Source organism: Carcharhinus amblyrhynchos, chromosome 3 (assembly GCF_965287045.1).
Source record: "Carcharhinus amblyrhynchos chromosome 3, sCarAmb.v2.hapA, whole genome shotgun sequence".
NCBI classification, from domain to species: Eukaryota; Metazoa; Chordata; class Chondrichthyes; order Carcharhiniformes; family Carcharhinidae; genus Carcharhinus; species Carcharhinus amblyrhynchos.
The window spans coordinates 93,474,770-93,497,731 of record NC_137326.1 but is presented as its reverse complement, the minus strand read 5'-3'; the positions used below and the strand labels follow the sequence as shown (position 1 = coordinate 93,497,731).

The following is a 22,962-nucleotide window of genomic DNA, read 5'->3' as shown; positions in this document are numbered from 1 at the left end:
GGGGGGGATGGGAATGGGGGAGTTGGGGTGTGGGCGTAGAGCCTAAATATGCTAGTGAAGCCAGCTTCAGACTGCTCAGGATGCCACTGTGCACATTGCCTTCATCTCTTAATGAACTGGGAGACTCCTCCCATCCCACCCCACTGACATCAGGCCCAGCATCCCCCCAATCATCAGCGGCATGTTCACTCCCGACGCTAACACAGGCTGCCAGCATCAGGCATCAGGACCCTCCTGATAAATACCCTGATGGAGCCCCCCACCTTGCATAGCCCCTCTTGCATAGCCTCCCTTGTGCAGTGCCCACTCCTTTGCTGAGCCCCCACTTTGCAGAGCTTCTTTTGCATAAGCACCCTGTCATTGTGCATACCCGCATCCCAATCAAAATCACACCGTCACACTGGCCCAGCCATAATTAGGCCACAGACCCCTGGTGCTGCCCGGCACAATTGTGGTCCCAAATGGGCATTGTGAGAGTGCCCAGGTGGGCAGTGTCATGGTGCTAGGTGAGCACTGCCAGGTTGCCATTGCCCAGCTATGCCTCCAATCACATGGGAGCTTCAATTGTCTCAATGGCATGGCTATGGTGCCTGGTCTCCTTTGGTGGAGACGAGCAGTGATTCTCACTGGCATGAGTTCTCCCATCGAGTTACATGAGATAATGTAATACTGCCTATGTCCTAATTTGCACCAAATCCAATTCAACAATCACCCTTGTCCTCACTGTCTACATGTGTTCCTGGTAAAGCACCACCTCGACTTTAAAATTTTCATCCTTGTTTTCAAATCACTTCATGGTCTGGTCCCTCTCTATCTCTGTAAGGTCTTGCAGCCTCACGACTCTCCAAGATGTCTGCACTCCTCTAATTCCAGCTCTTGAGCATCTCTGATTATTTTGCTCATCTATTGGTGGCCATATCTTCAGCTGCCTAGACCTAAGCATTGGAATTGACTCCCCAACCCTCTCTGCCTTTCTACCTCACTTTCCTCCTTTAAGATACTCTTTAAAACCTATCTTTTTGACTAAGCTTGTCAAACCATCACAGCCAAAAGACTCTAAGTCATATTTTTTGTTTTATACTGTCTCTGTGAAGCACCATGGGATGTTTAACATATGTTGCTACATAAAAATAAGTTGTTGCAGACTGTTGCAGACCCTATTTAAAATGGGAAGAATTGCAATGTAAAACCATCAACAAATACCACCGCACAAGTTGCTGAAATGATATGTAGGGCTCTTATGACGGTAGATATCGAATGCATGAAAGAAATCCTTGGCAACTTTACAGTGAACTATAACCTAGATGATCTCACCAATAATTATTCTAATATACACTGAAATAATGACCTGCAATTTTTTTTCTTATCTATTTATAATTACTTTCTTGAGATATATCCTGGAATTTGTACCCTTAATCACAACAGATTAGTAAAAGCACTGTGATTTTCAGAAACAATAAAGTTATTTTTACAAGTGATTCCTCTCTTTTGGAATGAGGTGGATGTTGATTTATTATTTAAACTGTACAATAAACACTCAGGCAAATTACTGTGAGTTAGAGCCTGATTAAGGCCAGAATTTTGTGGTTTTGCACACCCTGCCACCACTGCGAGCAAGAATGGAGAATTTTGGCACTCAGCCAAATCCCCATTCATGGCAGCGGGACTGGAGAATCCCAGCTGCAGATGAGATCAGAGAATTGAATAAATTGAAAAGAAGTTGTATGAGGGAGAAATTCAACAGTATTCTGCTATTTTTGGGTATAAAATTTAACATTGTTGGGGACAATGTTTGATTGTGATGTCCAAGTTCAAATTCCTTCCTCCTTACCATCCAATACCCCAAATATTTCTTTTAGGTATAGCAGCTTTTCACTCGCACCTCATTCAATTTGGTCAGCTGCAATCACAGCTCCTAATGTATTCTCCTTTATAGCAGGGAGACTAAATGAACAACTTCAGACATATTGACCCACTTTATAAATACGATTTCTTTTATCCGAATGCATCATCCCACCACTACCACCGCCCCCACTGCCCCCTCTGCCCCACCAATCCCACCACAACTACCACCACCACCATCTTCCCCACAGGACCATCTGTCACTTGTTGAGTTTTGCTTTGACTAAGTGCTGAACTTTGTTCAGCTATTAACACACTCTGGTATTTCACTTTTAATTGAGGATCAGCTTCGATCTTTAATGCTACCATTAATACACCCATTGTCTTGTGCCCATGACATCTTTGTCAAATCTCTCCTTGCTGTCATGTATTTCTCATCTTTAGATTTTGTTTCACCTGTTCCATCCCATCTTAAGTAGTATCAGATCCATCACATTTCTCCCTCTCAACTCTAAAGAGGAAACATATAGAGTTAAAACATTAATTCAGTTCCTCTCTCCACTAATGCTGCCAGACCTGCTGAGTTTTCCCATGATTTCCAGCATCCACAGTATTTTGTTTTTATTATTCCCCCAGCTATCATGTTGGGTCAGATAGTCATCCCTGCCCTAAGCAGTGTGACCTTTATTGAAACTAGGCTCTATTGCCCATTGGAAGACCCTTCACCTGAGTTGAACATTGGGAGTGCTGAACATATGGATTCTTACCCTCACCTGGAACAGTGAATGAGCAAGTTGTATCATTAGGAACTGGGGAAAATTAAGATTAAAAAATGAAATTGGGATAACATTACAAGGGGCATTGATAAGGGCAGCTATTTGAAGGGGGTTTGATATGCAAATTAGCATAGCAGTGAGAAAAGCAGGTGTTTACCAGTGTGATTAGGGGTAAACAATGGGATGTAGAGGTAACTTCGAAGTGAAGAGATAAAGGAATTGGCACATATGCTAAATGCTGGGTCCACAGAGTAGTTAACATCAAAGGAAAAGAATTATATATCCATAGCACGGTAACTGGAGAAAGGGCTACAGTAGCAGCCGCTATCATCACAGTCACACCCAGCTGCAGAAAACAATCCCCAGATAATAAGTTATTGCAAAAAGGGCAGCCGGTTAAAATCCAAAACCAAACAGAGATCATTGCGCCTTCACTGAAACTGAAGATGATTGTCCCAAATGTGGATAAATAACATGTGCATGGTAACTATCTGCTGGATTTAGCTCATAGAATTGTATAGCAGTGGATGTTAATTGGGAACAAGGACGTCTCAGAGTTTGGGAAACATAGGTAGTTGGGGACAAAGGAGTAACTTCGTGTAATACTGTGTGTATAGCCATCAGTGTAGTTAGATGTACTGTTGTATCATAATCCTTCTTGTTGTGTGCTGTTCTTTTAAATTAATAAATATCCTTTATTAATTAATCACAAAGTGAATCTCTCCTCCCTGATTTATATATCTTTTCTCACAGTATACCAAATTGGAAATACACATCACTAAAAACTGGTGTCCCATGTTACCTTTCTGGTTTTGGGATGCCCTCACGTTTGACATTATTAATAATATCAAATTGACTCTGGTTTCTGGTGAAAGAAAAACATAAAATGCTGGATAAACTCAGCAGGTTTGGACTGTGAGCTTCCCCTACCATCTTGACCTTCTCCATCCCACCCTTCGTACATTGTTATCTGGCTCTCCTAGCTTGTCCCAGCTCAACCCCACCTCTCCCTCACATTGCCACCATCCCTCGTTCAGTTTTGCTCCACCTCAGACTGGTACCCTAGCTTTGCCACTATTAAAACCCTTCATGTCTCTAACAACACCATTAACAGCCTCTTTGTGTCATGTCCACGAGATATTTGTCACCTCCTTGGCTCCGATGTATCACTGACTTCCCATTCTGCCCCACTTCCCTCTTCTAATATGTTATTCATCACATTTCTTTCCTTTTTCATTTCTGGAGAAGGGTCATATGAACTCAAAATGTTAACTCTGTATCTCTCACCGCAGGAGCTGGAAGACCTGAGTTTATCCAGCATTTTCTGTTTTTATTCTATTATTTCAGATTTCCAGCATCTTTTATTTAAATCTCTGCTGAGTCTTCTTAGATTATTAGTGGGCCTATAGCTTTTCTTATGGCTGTTTTGGCAGCCACATCTTGAAGTCAACTGAGTTTTCGGAGTTCCAGCATTATTTCATTGCAGATTGGTGTAATATGTGTTATTGAGGGTGGAGGATAAACGACAAGGATGCAGGGGTCTGCAGAAGGCAAAGGAGAGGAAGTCTTATCCCAGGCAGCTCTTTGACAATAAAATTTCCTACAACAATTGGACTGAGAAGATGGCTGTCTAGTAACGAGCTATGCCACCTACTGTAGCCCAGCAACAGGTCATTGCACATCATTGTTTGTGGCTGAAAGGTCACTGTGCCTTCAATTTCTGGGGCAACCAAATTTTCTCCAGGTAATATTGGTAATATCATTAGTGCATAATATACATTACCTTCTTCAAAAAGTACAACTAATTTATCCTCTTTCCAATAATTACAGCTAAAGAGGCAAGAGCTTTGGGCTCAGCAGAAATTCACACTTTCCAAGGCGTTATTGATTGCATGGAGCCTGCAAGGTGACTTGCACAGACTCAGTCTATTTGTGAACAAAAAAAACTTCCAATCCAAAAAATGCAGCTGGCGTGCAACCACAGACAATTGCGTAGCTTTCTGACAGTAGCTGTAAAACTTTTATCCTTTGCCAGTTCCTAATTTAATTTGCTGTACCTGCAAACTAACTTCTTTATGATTCATGTACCAGGACACTGTACCTTGGAGTTCTGCAACCTCTCTCCACTTAAATAAAATGCTACTTTTCTATCCCTGCTGCCAAAGTGGATAAGTTCATGGAGGCCCTGATGCTGATCAAGGAAATTGGAGGAGGATGCATGTCCACTCCCCTCCATTGGCTCTGGGTTCAGTCACTGTAGGGATTATCTCTGAGCTACCCATGGCAGCGATAGATTTGTCAGTTGGGAATGATTTTGCTGGCTATAAGATGGCGGCAGTCCATAATCCTAAAGTAACCAAGTGGAAAAGGGGAAACGGAGCGCCTATAGGAGGAAGTTCCGGGGATTTTTCCCAATCACGTAACAACCTAGTCCCAAGCCAGACGGACAAATTTAGACATGTTGTCAGCATTCCAGCTGGATGAACCAACAGGTCTTGCTAGCTAAAACCTTCTTTGGAAAGCTGTTTTATGGAGAGGACTTGATCAGTTGAGCCTTCTTAGTTAACGCACATAAGGCTTACCCTGAATTAAAGTGCATAACTCAGAATACCTAATTTAAGCCAGAAGTCACCTAGCTTTTACTTGCAAGATGGGGTAGTAATGTGCTGGTGGAAAACCCTGGGGAGATCCGCAGATGAGGAGTGAATGGTGCTCCACAAGACTGTAATGTCCCCAAAATTTTGTAGGGAAACCTTATGAACTCCCCATGTTATTCCACTGGTCAGACATCTGGGTACCTGCAAAACCTTAGCCTGCCTCAGCAGGTGATTTTTCTGGTTTCACCTCTGGTTGCATATTGCAAAACCTGCCACCAGCTGATCTCAACTGGCATTTGAACCCTTTAATCAAATACTGACTGTGTAGGGCTGATACCCAAAACCAAGACAGACTATCAGAACATCCTTACCACAATGTACCTAGCCACCCAATTCCCTGAGGGCAGTCTCCTCAAAATGAGCACAGCAAAAGGGTCACCTAGTCCTTTACCTAATGGTGTTTTCTAAAAGAGATCCATTCAGATTAGGGGATAGATTCCATGTCCTGTGTGTTTCAGGAGGTTGTCCACAATCTGGGAATAACCCATTTTAAATCATAAGCCTACCCCACCTCCCCCCACCCCCCACAAGGGTACACCAAGGTGGGGGTAAGAGCAATATCCCCAAACCCTGATAATAATGGATCAGATTCATTGCCTACAGTACTCACATGACTGATTACCACAAGGGACACTAACCAGTCCACAAGTTTGAATCACACAAGGCGTTAGCCCTTTCTGAAATGACTAAAATACATTTCTGGAGCCCAGGGAGGACACCACGTCCTGGGAACAACTCTGTACTATTTAATAGCAGCCCTCCCCCCGACTCCATCTTAAAAAGACAGGCAGGTCCAAATGGTACAGCCAATACCAAAGGATTCTTGCAGGGCCAAAAAGGATCAATAAGGTCGATTATTTGATCCACACCAATGAAGAGCCATAATTTCATAATATGTTAAGAAATGTCACAGCCAAGGGACCAGTCAACTAGGTTTCCCAGAGGGTAAAGGACTGCCAGCATGAGTTAGACAAAGAGGAGGGACTGGAGTACTGCCAAGTTGAACCTCTGACTGTAAAGCTGGCAAACATTGAAATTCTGGAAAATCGAAATGCCCAATTAACTTGTGTAACAGAAGAGGAGTGGAAGGATTAGGATGCTTTGCTCAAGGAATTTAAAGAAATCTGTTGGGGTCAACCAGCATGTATCCCACTAACAGAATATGATGTGGACATAAGAGATGCCCCACCAATAAAGCAAAATCCCTACTGACTGACCCTGACTGAAATCAAATACATGCTAGATAAGTGATAGATATCGGCACAGTAGCTCAGTGGTTAGCACTGCTGCTTCACAGCTCCAGGGATTTGGGTTCAATTCCCTGCTTGGGTCACTGTCTGTGTGGAGTTTGCACATTCTCTTTGTATCTGCATGGGTTTTCTCTGGGTGCTCCGGTTTCCTCCCACAGTCCAAAGATGTGCAGGTTAGGTTGATTGGCCATGCTTAAAAGTTGCCCTTAGTGTGCTGAGAGGCATAGGTTAGAGGGATTAGTGCGTAAATATGTAGAGATACGGGGATAGGGCCTGGGTGGGCTTATGGTCAGTGCAGACTCGATGGGCTGAACGGCCTGTTTCTGTACTGTAAGGTTTCTATGATTCCTATAATGATTTACTGTAAGGTTTCTATGATTTCTATAATAATGTATCGAGCCCAGCCAAGGCATGTTGGAGCTCCCCCAATAAATGCATTGATCAGTGGAAGGAAAATGCAATGACCTGATCACTCGCTATCTAACCTCTTGCATTGAGGATTGTGTAGATAATGGGGGAAGGAAGGTCACTGCCTCGCTCAGTAAAATTGACCTTTTGAAAGGGCATTGGCAAGCAATAGTGCTAGGAGAATTCCTTCTCCAGTTAACTCTGGAATTAAAAACTAGGTGGCTATTTTGTTTCTTGTTTATATATCCAATTCAATCCAATAAGGTCTAATTCAAAGTTTCAACAAGTGAGATTTCCAGATCCAAGCTGACAGGCAAGCCTCTCACTTCCTGTCCTGGGCTTCATTTACATGATCCAAGCTGATTGGAGCAGGCATTGCACCTCCTCCAAGGCTTGATCTTATTTGTATCTTAGCGAAAAGGCTGAGATGCCGCTTTTAAAAATTCCTTCAAATGAAGCTAAAATGTAATCTAATGACTTCAACCAACAGCATGTCGTTACTACACTTGATGTTAGCCAAAAGGCCAAGAAGCAATTCTCAAGAACAAACCTAAATAAACATCTGAAGGATTCCATAGTTGAGAAACACTGGAATCTTTGTGAGCACCCCAACATGTTAAGGTCACTGTTCGCAATGGGCACCAAGATACCCTAATATACACAGATAGAACCCATTAAAGTTCCTAGAAACATTTAAAATGGCCAATGACAGATTGTTTTCATGGAGCTTACTCTTACAGCTTTTCAACCAGCGATTAGGTAGATTTCTATAAAGCATGTCTTTGCTGACATATTATCCAGAGTGCAGGCCAGCAAGGGAATGCAACAAATAGGGAAAACTGCAGTACTGGATTACCTATGTGAATATCAGAATATATGTATATATATTTTCCCTTTTTCCACAGCCCTCATGTGGCGGAGTGTTGTTGGAGCTGCACTCATCCAGGCAACTGGAGAGTATTCCATCGTGCACCTGACTTGTGCAGTGTAAATTGTGGACAGGCTTTTGGTGGGTGGGAGGTGTTGAAGATGGTTGGGCCTAAAACACTCTCCTTAAAAATTCCTGCACTGATGCCCTGAAACTGAGATAGCTGACCCCCAACAATCACAACCATCTTCCTTTCTGGTAGGTATGACTCCAACCAGCAGAGAGTTCCCCCGCCCCCGCCCCCACCCCCACCCCCACCCCCCAATTCTCATTGACTCCAGTTTTGCAAGGGCTCCTTGATGTCACTCAGTCAAATGCAGCCTTGCTATCAGGGATAGTGATTCTCACCTTACCTCTAGAGTTCAGCTCTTCTGTCCATTTTTTCATGCATAGGATGTGGATGTTGCTAGTTAGGTCATCATTCATAGCCCATCCCTAATTGCCCTTGAACTAAGTGGTTTACCAGCCCATTTCGGAGGGCATTAAGAGTTAACCACATTTCTGTGGATCTGGAGTCATATGTAGGCCAGACCAGTGTCGCCAAAGGACATTAGTGAACCAGATAGGTTTTGACAACAATTGACAATGGTTGCATGGTCATCGTTTAAACTTTAATTCCAGATTTTTATTGAATTCATGTTTATAGTTTGAGCCAAGGCTGTAATGTGGGCAGGAACTGAATGGCCCTGGTAGCATCCAAACTGAGCATCAATGAGGAGGTTATTGATAAGCAAGTGCCATTTGATTCATTGTCGATGACTCTTCCATCACTTGATTCAGAGTAGAATGACGGGGTGGTAACTGGTTGGATGGGATTTGTCCTTTTTTTATATGCAGGACATACCGGGGCCTTTTTCACATTGTCAGGTAGATACCAGTGTTGTTGGTGTACTGGGATAGTTTGGTTGGGGGCATGGAAACTTCTGGAGCACAAATCTTTCATACTATTGCTGGAATAGTGTTGGGATTCATAGCTATTGCATTATCCAGTGCCTTCTTGCCTTTTCTTGATATCACATGAAGTGAATTCATTTGGTTGAAGACTGGCATCTATAATGCTGGGGCCCTCTGGAGGGAGCTGAGATGGATTATTCACTTGTTAAAAGTTATTGCAAATGCTTCAGTTTTACCTTTCGCACTGGTATGCTAGGCTCCTCCATCTTTGAGTGAGTTGTTTTAATTGCCCACCATCATTCAGAGCTAAATGTGACAGGGCTGTAGAACTTAGATCTGATTTGTTGATTGTAGGATCGCTTAGTTTTATCATTTACTGTTTATGTTGCTTGCCATCTAAGCAGTCATGTGTTGTAGCTTCACCAAGCTGACACTTCAATTTAGATAGGCCTAGTGCTGCCCTGCCCTGCCCTCCTGCATTCTTCACTGAACCAGAAAAATCCCATTGGCAATGGCAGAACCAGAGAATCCTGCTGCCAGTGAACAGCGCACCACCTCCCACTGCTGAAAACACATGGCTGAGGTGGAAAATTCCTCCCAATGTCTCTTTTTGATGGCCCTTTCCTGATTTCTAAAACACTCTCAAGCTTCAGACTTTCTACTATTTTTTGCAACCTTATAAGCCTCTTCTTTTAATTTATCCTCAACTTCCTGAAGTAGCCACAGATAATCGTTCTTGCTCAGTTTTTGTTTTTCAATGGAATTTATTTTTGTTCAATATTTTCAGTTTTTTGCATTTTCCACTATTTATTTATGGCCATACCTTTTAGTCTCTTTACCCCATCAACCTTAGCCAGTTTTCCACTCATACCCATATAATTGGCTTTGTTTAAATTTTAGGATTCATATTTAAGATTTTAAACATAACAATTGTATTATGATCACTAGTTCCCAGGAGAGCTTCTACATTCATATTACTACTTAACCCTCCCTTGTGATCAAGTTGTATTGTTCCAAGAAACAGTCACAAAAATATCCTACAAGCTCATCTTCTGGACTAATTGATTGGTTGTATATGAAGATTAAAATCCTAGACTATTATTATACTCTTTATTACACGTACCAATAACTTTTTGTTTGATGCTCTGTTCAACACAACTACTGCTGGGAGCTATACCTGCAGAAAGAAACTAAAATATAACAATCCTTTCTACCATAAGGAAAATTCAACTAAAAGTGGAAGACACTCATGAATACGGGTTAGCAATTCACTCCTTTGTACATTGTATTTTAAAGTGATCTTAAAACAAGTTACACTTTTAAATAAAAGAATGATACTTTGTTAATTTAATAATGCATTAAGTGGGAGGGTAGGAGTATAATATGTCTAGTTATCTTCACATGGAGATTAAAAACTGCAATATCTGAAGTCAAGCAAACCATCTTTCTTTGGTAATTGTTATATTTTGCATACCACAACACTCAAAGAAGGAGGGCAAATTATTTCAGGAAGAGTTATACCATCAAATAATGCATAGTATTACGATTATGGGACTTTCAAAGACAATTGTGTTTTCGACTCTTCTTTTAAGACGGAATGTCCTGGAATGGAAGGTGATGATCATATTGAACAATGTGTGGCCTATGTGATTTGGTTGTCAATGGGACAGAAGCCCAGATTGAAACGCAAAGAAATGCAAGCACCAGTTTTCATACCATGGCACAGAAGAAGAGTAGCTTGTCTTGTTGGACACAGACTTGCAGTTTCAGTTAGCCTGGAGTCCAAAGGAAGGCCCCAAAAACAGTGGCAGCTATGCCAAGTGGAGGGAAAGGCTATTTGTATTAGCTACCAAGCAGCATACTGGTGAGAACAAATTGCCTTTTGAAGAGATGGAACTTGTTGAGATTTAAAAACCTTGGAGTAACCAGAGGATGCTATACTGCTGGAAGTCAATTTGAATATACACAGGAGGTTGAGTGAAGAAATTTTAAAAGGACATTAAAAAATTCACCCTGAAATTGGGTAGGAATTTGAGATTTTAACTACATTCATGAAAAAGTTTTTTCAAATTCTAAACATGTACACTTCCAGAAGCTGTCCTGGATGAAGATCAGGAGAAGGAAGTCTGGCCGGCTTTCCCTTCATTAAGCAATAAATATTGAAACCAACTCCTGTCACTGACCAACTGCGACCAGCTAACCCAATGCAGCCATTGCATTGAAACTGGAACTTTGCTGACTTGTATGCCTCAGAGACTCAGTGGATCCATTTGCTGGATCATCTGAGAAGCCAGCAGTGGTTGAAGTTTAATTTTAAAAGTCAACCTTATCCAAGATTCTACTTGGTGATTAAGGAGATACTGCACATTTACTTCTAAATGTGTGGGAAGACCAGAGAATGTTTAAGGTGCACTCTTCATAAATATACGAGTGTTGGATTAGCACTTCGCTCTTTACATGAATCACTAAGTTCAGACTTTTTTTTGTTTGCTTACGTGTAACACTTCTGGAAAAGATTGTTTTATACTTTCATATGTACTACCCACACAAAATAAATTCCAAAGCAAGTGAAATGGTTAGTGACTGCCAGGATTTCCTGGCAACAAAAAAACTTTTGACTTCAAAAGATTAAAAAATGCCTAAGGGCACGAGATGGGTTTCATTAGTTCTAAACCAGGCCACTGTGGTGGGCCGTACAACTGCAGGAAATAAAACTGCTGCATCCTGCCAGCCAATCAGCAGAACAGTAACTTCAAATGCAATGAGGAAAGCCGCAAAGGATGACAGTTAAGGGGGAACTAAGAGGAGACGAATAACTTACAAGCGGAAAGACGTGAGAACAATGTGCAAGCGGATCCTAGATCTACGCTGCAAATCAACTATCCTTTTAGCAAGCTTTCATAGAGTAATAGTCCTCTTATAAAAATTGATAGTCAGTAATTTAAAAATTCTGCTTCTATATCTTCAATATTATCAATTTTGTAAACTAACAGAAAATACAGAATTGCACAGGCCAGTCTTGAACTGAATGATGCTTACTACATTCACACTATGCTGTCCCAGCTCATAAAATAACCCCACATTCAGTTAAAACTACATTTCCTGATCTTTGCTTGATAACTTGTTGGTATATTCTCACTCCTTTCTGTGTGTTGGAAATCAAGACTAATTAAAGTTCATTTTGAAGAGTTAAGAATGTTACAAATAATCAAATAGGATGTAAATTTAGTTACTGTAATCAGGTAGATAACATTTTAATGCCCTTATCATGTCTTAATATAATGGTTTAAATCAGTGGTGCAGTTTATTTGTATGCTTATATATGTAGTGCAGTTTCAACATTTGAAAATAATGTGGCAACTGCACAAATTCAACTCAGAAATTGCTACTAATTCCTTCTGGTTCTGACAAAAAAAAGTTGATTCATTGCAGACAAGGCAAACATTACACGATTGCAGCATTAAACGTATAATGGCAGCTATTGGCAGCTGTCATTTCTTGCACCCGGTATTAACATTGAATAGGGGAAACCCACAAGTTGGCTTTATGCCACTTATTAAAACTATTTTATCAGTTACATATGAATTTATCTTGCATCATGTTAGCTGCAAAGTGAGTGGGATTTCCTTAAATAGGATGGCTCCTATTACAGAGTGAAGTTCGATCTTTGTGTATCAACATTTTGATTGTAATATTACACTTATATGTTGCACTGAATTGCAGTGTTGTATATTTATAGCTTCAGTCAATTTATGCTGAAGAATGTACTATTATGTTTCAAGCAAACAGATAAAATTACAGTAGGCAGAATATATTTAACCACAAAGTAGGTAGAAGATCCTTTCCCTTATTAAATATTTATCTTTACAGTTGAACAGTGTCAGTAGCTGCTCTTTGCACAGAATGACTGAAGGACACAGAAGTGTGATAAGAACTAAGAAGCAGTCTCATCCTTCAAAGAAAGGGCTCAATGTCGATTTCGAGTGCAGAGCAGGGCATGGTCAGTTCAAATTTGGTGATAACATCAGGATGAAGAACTCCCAGCTTGCCAATGCTCTGACCTTTCGCAAAGATCTCTGCACATCGACCCGGGAAGAAAGTGGAATCTATAAAAGGAAGAAACAGAACAAAAACCATCAGTACTTCTCCACCTTCAATAATCAGCAGATGTAATTCACTTTCCTCGCACTGCCCTGAAGCTGGCAACTGATAATGCCTTTAATTAAATCTACAACAGCTCTAAATGAAAATTTATAATTGTCTTCTGCAGGTCAGAAGTGAGCTACACTTTGATGATGGTGGCCGCATCCTTTTTTCTCAGAATCCAAATGAGTACTAGTCTTTATCACATTTTCAAGATAATTAACCATCAAAGGCACAAAATACCATCAAAGTTTTCCTCACCAAAAGACTAAGTGCTGGCTGTAACTATAAGTAATTAAAAGAGTACAAGAGGTCACTTCATGACTTTTTTAAAAAATCTGACAGTTTTTTTGATAGCTCATTCTTTGTGCTGTTTTCTTCTACTTTGCCCCTCTTTATACATAATAATACATCCTTCTTATAGATGATCATGAAGTAGTTAACTCTTTGAATATACATTTGAAGTAATCATTCTCATTTCTGTGCACTGAGACCGTCCTTCACATTCAGGGTACTCTGGTGTTCCATGTTGCTGCTTCACCCTTGCCCAGGATCAGAAGAGATACATAAAATGTTTTCTTTCAGATGTTGTACTACACAAAGTCTTCACATTTTGACAGCTGTAATAAACACTGTACACGGTTAAGAATTGAAGTACTGTGTGATGTAGAAATATCTTGGTTTTAAGATTGTTGGAAACACAGTTATAGCATAGTTACTAAATGTAAAATGAAAATATCTTTATATGGACATACTAATTCCTTGTTTGTCAATAAATAGGAATACCCTCAAGTTTGCAGAATGAAAAGAATAAGGCATTAAGAGATTAATTTTCTATGCCAGCATGCATCCATTCTGCACAGTGTGAAAAGCTATGCAGAAACTAATGTTAAATTATAGATCAATTATCTGCCAGGTATGAATTTGGTGGTTTGCTTTAAAAAATAATTTTGAATTGACTTGACAATTAATTTTAAATTGCTACGGCATTGCAAATCATTTAAAACAAAGAGTGACTGGACAACACATTTTGTTACAGTTCAAGTGGTGATTTATTCGATCAATCCACATAGAATTCCTCTCTTGAATTTACCAATAGTTGTTAAGCCTTACACTGTAGCATTTCCATCAAATCAATAAGTGCACAGAGGGTAAAATTTTATGGTCCCCCATCCGTAGGTTTGCAAGCAGAAGGCCCGTAAAATTCCTTTGGCAGCTATCATCCCACCTTCCCTCACCCCCCAACTGGTCAGAAATTTTACGGGTGTTATGTGACGTCAGCTCTTTCTGCTCGGTGTGAGTTCTCTGGCTGGCAAGAAGAGGTCATGGACCAGGTTGGGGGTGGGAAGCCCAGCAGATCACCCTGCTTGGGTTGAGGACAGGAAAGTAAGAAATGGGCCCTCATTTACAGGCCCCCTTTTGAAATCGGCAATCCCCCCACACCGCCCCCACAACCTAAGTAGGTATCTGGAGGATATAGTTAGAATTGCAATTGAGCCATTTTATAAAAGAATCAATGGTAATTTGTATGTCTAAACAGATCTGAGATGAAATATATCTCCGTTTCCATTACCAAGAATATAAAAATAACTCATGGAGCGAGGGTTGAGATCAAAACATGAGGAATTCTTTCCCTTATTTTTGACCTTGCAGTTTTTTGAAAATTTCCCGATTGTCCTGATATGCATCAGTTTTCTAGGCTGGGTGTTCACTGAGTTCTGACAGAATAGTCCAGTGTTAGTAATTTGCAGTGTAATGCTAATTACTCAGTGTTTCACACATTATCATGATAAAACATTTTGGAATAGGATTTTCTTCTTATGGAGTCATTAAGAAATTCATGCTCAAAAAATATGTGTGTTTAGCCCATAGCTGGAGACTGAGCTGAGAATAAATTTAACCCTACCAACTTTGTAACCTGGGAAACATCAGTAGAGATGATGAAGATAATCAGATGAATCGCTTTGTTTGAAATGATTTGGGATTTAAAAAAAATATTTTATTTTAATTCCTCAGAAAAGTTCTTCACCAGCCAGCAGGTTTCTTTGTCCAAGAGGATAAGAGTTTCAGCAGCAGCCATCTCCAACCACTATTCATATTTTTCTACAATCATTGAGAGAAATTTTCAGTAAACCCAGCTGGCTCCATTCTATGCTCCTTCAGGGAGAGAATCTCTGGCATGATGGAGCATTCCACTTAATAACCTGGTTAAGAATAAAGCACATCAGCAGTGAAACAGACTCAACCACTAGACAGCCCATCAGACCTGGATTATTTGGTCCAGGACTGGGCAAGGAGCCAGTCTATAGACTGGACTGACTTTCAAAGTGCCTTACAGAACGCTTTCCCCCCAGGTTCTCTCCCCTTTCCATTTTCACTAAAAACATGCAGAGGGTAGTTTCCACCACCCACTTGGGTAGTGAACTGGTAGAATGGATTAGCCATCCACTATAGCACCCACCTGATTTTCATTTCCACTGAAACCAATTGTTGCAGGTCTCTAATAGAAGGCAGACTAAGTGATCAGAGATCTCAGAATGTGCTGCACCTTCTCCCACCTCTGACTCATCCAGCAGGAGGGAGTGGTTTACTACTTGATAAAACAAGTAACTTATCTCGTCTGTGATAGTACTTCACACCTGGCAAGCAATGAACACATTTTAATACTATTTAGTAGCAAAATCTCATGAGTTATCAGTGAAACTGATACTTATATATATTTATAAATTTATATATTTATAAATATATAAAAAGGAAGAGGCTGACGAGGGTGAACGTTGGACCCTTAGAGGATGAGAGAACAGAAGAACATAAGAACATAAGAAATAGGAGCAGGAGTAGGCCATCTGGCCCTTCGAGCCTGCCCCGCCATTCAATAAGATCATGGCTGATCTGTCGTGGCTCAGTTCCACATTCCCCCCCTCTCCCCATAACCCTTAATCCCCTCTCTTATCAAAAACCCATCAACCCGCGTCTTAAAAATATTTAGCGAGGCAGCCTCCACCACCTCAACGGGCAGAGAATTCCAGAGATTCACCACCCTTTGAGTGAAGAAGTTCCTCCTCAACTCCGTTCTAAACCACCCCCCCTTTATCTTGAGGCTGTGTCCCCTAGTCCTACTGTCCTTTCTGAGGGGGGACTTAGTGATAGGGGATGGGGAAATGGCTGAGGCCTTGAATAACTTTTTTGTTTCGGTCTTCACGGAGGAGGACGTGAATAATTTGCCAGGTGTTAGTGATGGAAAGATGGTAGGAGTGGAGGGCCTGAATGACATTATTGTTACTAGAGAGGCAGTGCTCAAAAGACTGGAGGGACTGATTGTGGACAAGTCCCCAGGACCGGATGGAATGCATCCAAGGGTTCTGAAAGAAATGGCGGAGGTGATAGTGGATGCCTTGGTGATTATTTTCCAAACGTCGCTGGATTCCGGGGAAATGCCGGAAGATTGGAAAACGGCTAACGTTACGCCGTTGTTTAAGAAGGGTGGCAGGCAAAAGGCAGGGAATTATAGGCCGGTTAGTTTAACGTCTGTTGTAGGTAAAATGTTAGAATCCGTCATCAAGGAGGAAATAGCGAGGCATCTTGAGGAGAATTGTTTGATAGAGCAGACGCAGCACGGTTTCGTTAAGGGGAAGTCGTGTCTGACAAATTTATTGGAGTTCTATGAGGATGTGTCTAGGGCAGTGGATAGAGGAGAGCTGGTGGATGTGGTGTTTCTTGATTTTCAGAAGGCGTTTGATAAGGTGCCGCACAAGAGGTTATTACAGAAGGTCAGGGGGCATGGAGTTGGGGGTAGGGTGTTAGCGTGGATAGGGGATTGGCTGTCAAATAGGAGGCAGAGAGTGGGGGTCAATGGGTGCTATTCGGATTGGCGGTTGGTGACTAGTGGAGTGCCCCAGGGATCGGTGCTGGGGCCTCAGCTATTTACCATTTATATAGATGATCTGGAGGAGGGAACCGAGTGTATGGTGTCGAAATTTGCTGATGACACCAAGATTGGTGGAACGGCAAATTGCGCGGAGGGTGTGGAAAGTCTGCAGAAGGATCTAGATAGGCTGGGCGAATGGGCCAGGAACTGGCAAATGGAATTTAATGTTGGCAAGTGTGAAGTTGTCCACTTTGGTAGGAATAATGGTAGGAAGGACTATTACTTACATGGCGAAAAACTGCAGCAGGCGACGGTGCAGAGGGACCTCGGGGTCCTTGTGCATGAGTCACAAAAACCCAGCCTGCAGGTGCAGCAGGTGGTCAGGAAGGCTAATGGGATGCTGGCCTTCACAGCGAGGGGGATTGAATATAAAAGTAGGGAGGTCTTGCTGCAACTGTACAGGGCACTGGTGGGGCCGCAGCTGGAGTACTGTGCGCAGTTTTGGTCGCCGCACTTACGCAAGGATATTTTGGCCTTGGGGGGAGTGCAGAGGAGGTTTACTAGGCTGATACCGGAGTTGAGGGGGTTGAACTATGAGGAGAGGCCGAATAAACTAGGCTTGTACTCGTTGGAGTTTAGAAGGATGAGGGGAGATTTCATTGAGACATATAAGATGATGAATGGGATGGATAGGATAGAGGTGGAGAGGCTCTTCCCGCTCAGAAAGGACAGTAGGACTAGAGGGCACAGCCTCAAGATAAAGGGGGGGGCGGTTTAGAACGGAGTTGAGGAGGAACTTCTTCACTCAAAGGGTGGTGAATCTCTGGAATTCTCTGCCCGTTGAAGTGGTGGAGGCTGCCTCACTAAATATATTTAAGATGCGGGTTGATAGGTTTTTGATAGGCAAGGGGATTGAGGGTTATGGGGAGAGGGTGGGAAGGTGGAACTGAGACACGACAGATCAGCCATGATCTTATTGAATGGTGGGGCAGGCTCGAAGGGCTAGATGGCCTACTCCTGCTCATATTTCTTATAAAACCCAAAACCACCAACCATTTAAGGAATGGTAACATAAGTCTACACCACCACTGGGTTCAAGCAGTTTTTACATGTATAAATCCTTTTCTGAATGATGAACAGCATTTTTCCACACTAATATTCTAATTTAATAGAGAGCAATTGACAAAGTTGCATATTACATCAATTGGATCAATTAGAATTCTACATTGCAGAGCGAGGCCATTCAGCCCATCAAATCTTCACCGACCACAATCCTACCCAGGCCCTATCCCCGTAACTCCATGTATTTACCCCAGCTAGTCCCCCTGACACTAAGGGGCAATATAGCATGGCCAATCCACCTAACCCTCACATTTTTGGACTGTGGGAGGAAACCGGAGCACCCAAAACAAACCCATACAGACAGGGGTAAAACCTACAGACTTCACACAGCTTCAAGCCGAGAATCAAGCCTGGATCCCTGGCACTGTGAGGCAGCAGTGCTAACCACTATGCCACTGAACTTAAAACCAATAAGTAAAGCCTGGCTTCATTCCTGGTGCTAGACATTTTCAAGGACAGTTATAGTTTGATAAAATGGCACCATGTTCAATAACTTCATTTATTCTTTGTTTTTTTTCATTTTGGATGCAGCAAAATGAAAGTTTAAATTAAATAGTTCAAGTCATAAGCACATAAGTGATAAAATGGAGCACACACCCAGCTAGAAAACCACACTGAAAGATTCCATACAGTAAGGGTATCTTTTCTATCTTAAAAACAAACACCTGAAAGGAACAACCTACATCTTGCATAAGCAGCTTAAAATTAACAGGCAGATCAATTCTGCACCCTATCCAAGTATTTATTAAAAGCTTTCCAAAGGAAGACACCAGAAGCTGCTTTAGTATCTGAACTGCACAGGTGGAAAGCCTCTCAGGTGGCTTAATCCTTTTAGGTTAAGCACTACCTCTATGCTCTATGACATCAAAGAACACAACTAACAAAGGTGCCAAACGACAGATCCAGACACAGAATCCATCAGGTGAAAACCTGTGTACGTATGCCTGCAGCAATTTCTCCTGCCGTTGCCTCCCTAAATCTGGATAAATGATGCTGTTAACTGTAGGTCTGCAGTTGCCAGCTATTAAGTTATATTTGCACTAATCAATCTAATTTGCCCGCCACTGCCACCACCAACCCTACCCCCACTCCACTCTCCCAGCCATTTTTCTACACCATAGAATTACATCAAATTTCCAGACAGAAGTGCGCCATTTGGTCTAAGCAGTCCATGTTGGCACTTCTTCTCTCCTTACATGCTATGAGTGCCAAAGTGACAATCAACATATCCACTGAATTCCTAGCTTTCTTGGAAACAGCTTCACTCCTGTTTGAGAGAGAGTGGGAAGTGACTGTAAATAAAAGGAGAAAAATCTCATGTTGTAAATTCACCATGAAATATCTACATTTGACAGCTGGTTTCTATTCATACTTACAGTAAATACACACCTTAACAATTGAACTGAAACTTCTTCATTCCATCAATTATATTTCTGTAAAGAACTCAAGTGCTGTGTTTAAATAACAACACTCTCTCTACAGGCCACACTCCTCTGCTTTCACTCAGCTTTTCAATTGAATACATATTTATTTTTACAAGTTCAAAGCTCACCTATTGCATAGCATAAATATTGATATAATTTTCACTTTTTTAAAAAAACGAAGAGATCATGTCACCTTCCAATTACTGTAACACTTTTTTTAACGAGAACATTTGAGAACAGTATTCTAAACCCACATTCCATTTATTTCAAGCAGCACTCGATACTAACCACAAAATAATCGTGTGCCATTTAAGACTGCTGGAAACCTCTATCTGATTTGTTAGAAACATTTTTAACAAATGGCATAAACAGAATATATTCATGTAGTGCTGCTGAAAAGACACGTCAAAGCTTTTTGGACACTTTGCAAAGATAAATAAGAATCAAAGTGTTCTAATGAGTGCAAGACAATGGCTCTGATGTGTTTTTTTTTCAGCAATGCTCAAGCTCTGTACTATCAAATAACCATATATTCATTTGTGAGTAATCACACTAGAATAAAAGAGAAAAAAAAGTGGCTAGTCAGCCCTTCAAAAATGATCATTGCCCATCTTCTATCTCAACTCCACATTGTTGCACTATCCCAGTGTCCCTTAATTATCTCAGTATCTATAAATCTATCTTTCTCTGCCTTAAATATACTCAAAGGCTGAGCACACATTGCACCCTCAGGTAGAGAATTTCAAGGACCCACAACCTCTTGAAGGAAGAGGCTTTTTCAATCCCTTACTCTGAGACTGTAGATGGAAGTTCTAGGCACACACCCGCACCCCCCACCCCCCACCCCGGCTCCCCCACCCCAGCCAGAGGAAACACTCCCTCAGCATCTACTGTACAAAGTCTCTTAAGAATTTTATATGATTCCAGTGAAAGCCTCTTTCATTCTTCTGAACTCTAGGAAACACAGACTTTTGCTCATTCAAGTATCTCCTCACTGAACAATCTCCTTGCCCCAGAATCTGTCTCGAGACCTTCATGGCCCTCCTTCCAAGACAAGTATATTCTTCCTTTGATCTGGGACCAAAATTGTATAAAAAGTCTGACAACACCAGGTTTTAGTCCAACCTATTTATTTGATAACATACTCACAAGCTTTCGAGGGGACTGCCTCTTCGTCAGGTGAATGGAGAGTTCTGGCCTCAGACAGAGCATATAAAGCGCAGACAGTTTAGAGATTGCTGATTATATGCTCTGTCTGAGGCCAGAACTCTCCATTCACCTGACGAAGAGGCAGTCCCCTCGAAAGCTTGTGAGTATGTTATCAAATAAATAGGTTGGGCTAAAACCTGGTGTTGTCAGACTTTTTACTGTGTTTACGCCAGTCCAACGCCGGCATACCCACATCATGACCAAAATTGTGCACATACTCCAGATCTGATCTCACCACGGCTTTACACAATTGCAGTAACAATTCCATCAATACTATGGTAATAAAGGCTAACATGCTATTTGTTTTCCCAAATGCTTCCTGTACCTGCCTATCAGCAATGATTCATGTACATGTACATGGACTTCAGTGTCCATGAACCATCGCTGATAGGCAGGTACAAATGTTACCACTAGTAACATTTCCCAATCTCTCACTATTTAAATAAAAATTCCTGCTTTACTATTTCTCCTTCCAACATAGTTAATTTTACATTTCCATACTTTATATTCAATCTGCTATACTTTTGCCCCATTACTTACCTATCCATCTTCTATTGCAGCCTCCTCATGGCTGCTTCAAGCTTGCTTTGCCACCAGATTTGCATTGGCAGAAAATGGATACATTGAGCGGCACTGTCTCGTTCACCCTATCCCTGCTAACACCGAGAATGGAGAATCTGACACTCGGCCAAAACCCCATCCACTGCAGTGGGAATGGAGAATCCCAGCCATGGGGAATGTTCTAGAATCTAGGGAATTCTAGAAGGTCAAATCCATTACACCCACTATCACTGTGGTGATCCCTTTCAAAACCCTAAAACTGATTGGGCTCGTCAGATTCCTATATCTTGTTTCGACTGTGTATTCCTGAGATAATGGAAATTGGATTGGTATAATGACTTTTATCCTTGGACTCTGTCACAAAATGACAGGATGCTATTAAAAATTATTTTATTTTTGCACAAGTAAAATCAAACTGCCATGTATTTTGTAAACCAGGTCTAGGCAGCAACGAAGAGAAAGGAAAGAACAGGGAACAGAATGTTCTTTGCATTTGGCAAGGTAGCACAGTGGTTAGCATCGATGTCTCACAGTGCCAGAGACCCGGATTCAATTCCTGGCTTGGGTCACTGTCGGAGTCTGAATGTTCTCCCTACGTCAGCGTGCATCCTCCAAGTTCCTCCCACAGTCTGAAAGATGTGCTGGTTAGGTGCACTGGCCATGCTACCTGACCAGTGTGGCAATTCTGTGATTTTCACAGTAACTTCACTGCAGTGTAATGTAAGCCTACTTGTGACACTAATAAATAAACTTTAAACAATTAGTCAGAAGGCTGTGAGCTGGGAATCAGTCTACACGCAGCTGCAGCAAGAGAGAGAGAGGCAGCTATCCCCAGGAACCATTCAGCCAGAGATTAGGGTTGAAGGCAGAATAAGAGTAGAGGAGAAAGGCAACCATGATCAGGAAACAACTCGGTTAGAGAGAAAATGCAGAAGGCAAAAGCCAGTTTGTGCAAAAGATTTTTGATTTTATTTGATTTATTATTGTTACATGTATTAGCATACAGAGAAAAATATTGTTTCCTGTGCACGACACAGGAAAGCATGCCATTCACAGAGAAGGAAATGAGACAGTGCAGAATGTAGTGTTACAGTCATAGCTAGGGTGTAGATAAAGATCAACCTAATGCAATGTAGGTCCATTCGAAAGTCTGAGGGCAGTAGGGAAGAAGCTGTTCTTGAGTTGGTTGGTACGTGACCTCAGACTTTTGTATCTTTTTCCTGATGGAAGGAGGTGGAAGAGAGAATGTCCTGGGTGCGTGGGGTCCTTAATTATGCTGGCTACTTTGCTCAGGCAGCAGGAAGTGTAGACAGAATCAATGGATGGGAGGCTGGTTTGTGTGACGGATTGGGCTACATTCACAACCTTTTGTAGATCACTTCCTTTGCTGAACCAAGGACCATTCCAAGATCCTGGTCACTTAAGTTGAACAGTGTGGTAGTCACCGGCTAGATTTGACCAATAGGTTCGTTTTTGGTTGTTTTCTGGGAAACGAAGGTCTTGACAGTTTAGGATTACAGGGAAGACAGATACTTTTGGGTTTTCAGTCTTTGAAGGATTAAGTTAATGTGCTGAAGTACAAGATTGTTCTTTATAGTGTTTTATTATCTTTCTTCCACTTTAATAAATACTCTTCAATTGTTACTCAACAAAAGAGAGGCCTAAGTTTTCACTGTTTTCGCAAATGTTTCTCACTAATATCCAAAAGGCAATACATCATGGGAAACCAGCATTTCAGGTTGGGGCAGTCGCACACATATCATCAGCAGAGTTTCATAACATCACTAGAAATGTCAGATTTTTAAAACAATGAGCCCGCCCCGGTACTGGAAATTCCCACCTGAGGTCAATGGCTCTTTCAATGGTCCATGAAATTGGCC

General features: G+C 41.5%; 2 protein-coding genes across 2 annotated transcripts in view; one reads left to right on the top strand and one right to left on the bottom strand.

Moving 5' to 3' along the window:
- The window catches only part of sgpp2 (sphingosine-1-phosphate phosphatase 2), a 52,336-nt gene extending 41,914 nt beyond the window's left edge, over positions 1-10,422 (top strand). Inside the window, exon 6 of the transcript XR_013886322.1 lies at positions 10,348-10,422. The gene's annotated coding sequence lies outside the window, so the exon portion shown is untranslated. The remainder of the gene's footprint in view (positions 1-10,347) is intronic.
- Positions 10,423-10,625: 203 nt separating this feature from the next.
- farsb (phenylalanyl-tRNA synthetase subunit beta) overlaps positions 10,626-22,962 on the bottom strand; it is a 58,381-nt gene continuing 46,044 nt past the window's right edge. The window contains exon 17 of the mRNA XM_080185536.1: positions 10,626-12,861. Coding sequence (XP_080041662.1) covers positions 12,710-12,861 — 152 coding nt within the window. The 3' untranslated portion in view covers positions 10,626-12,709. The remainder of the gene's footprint in view (positions 12,862-22,962) is intronic.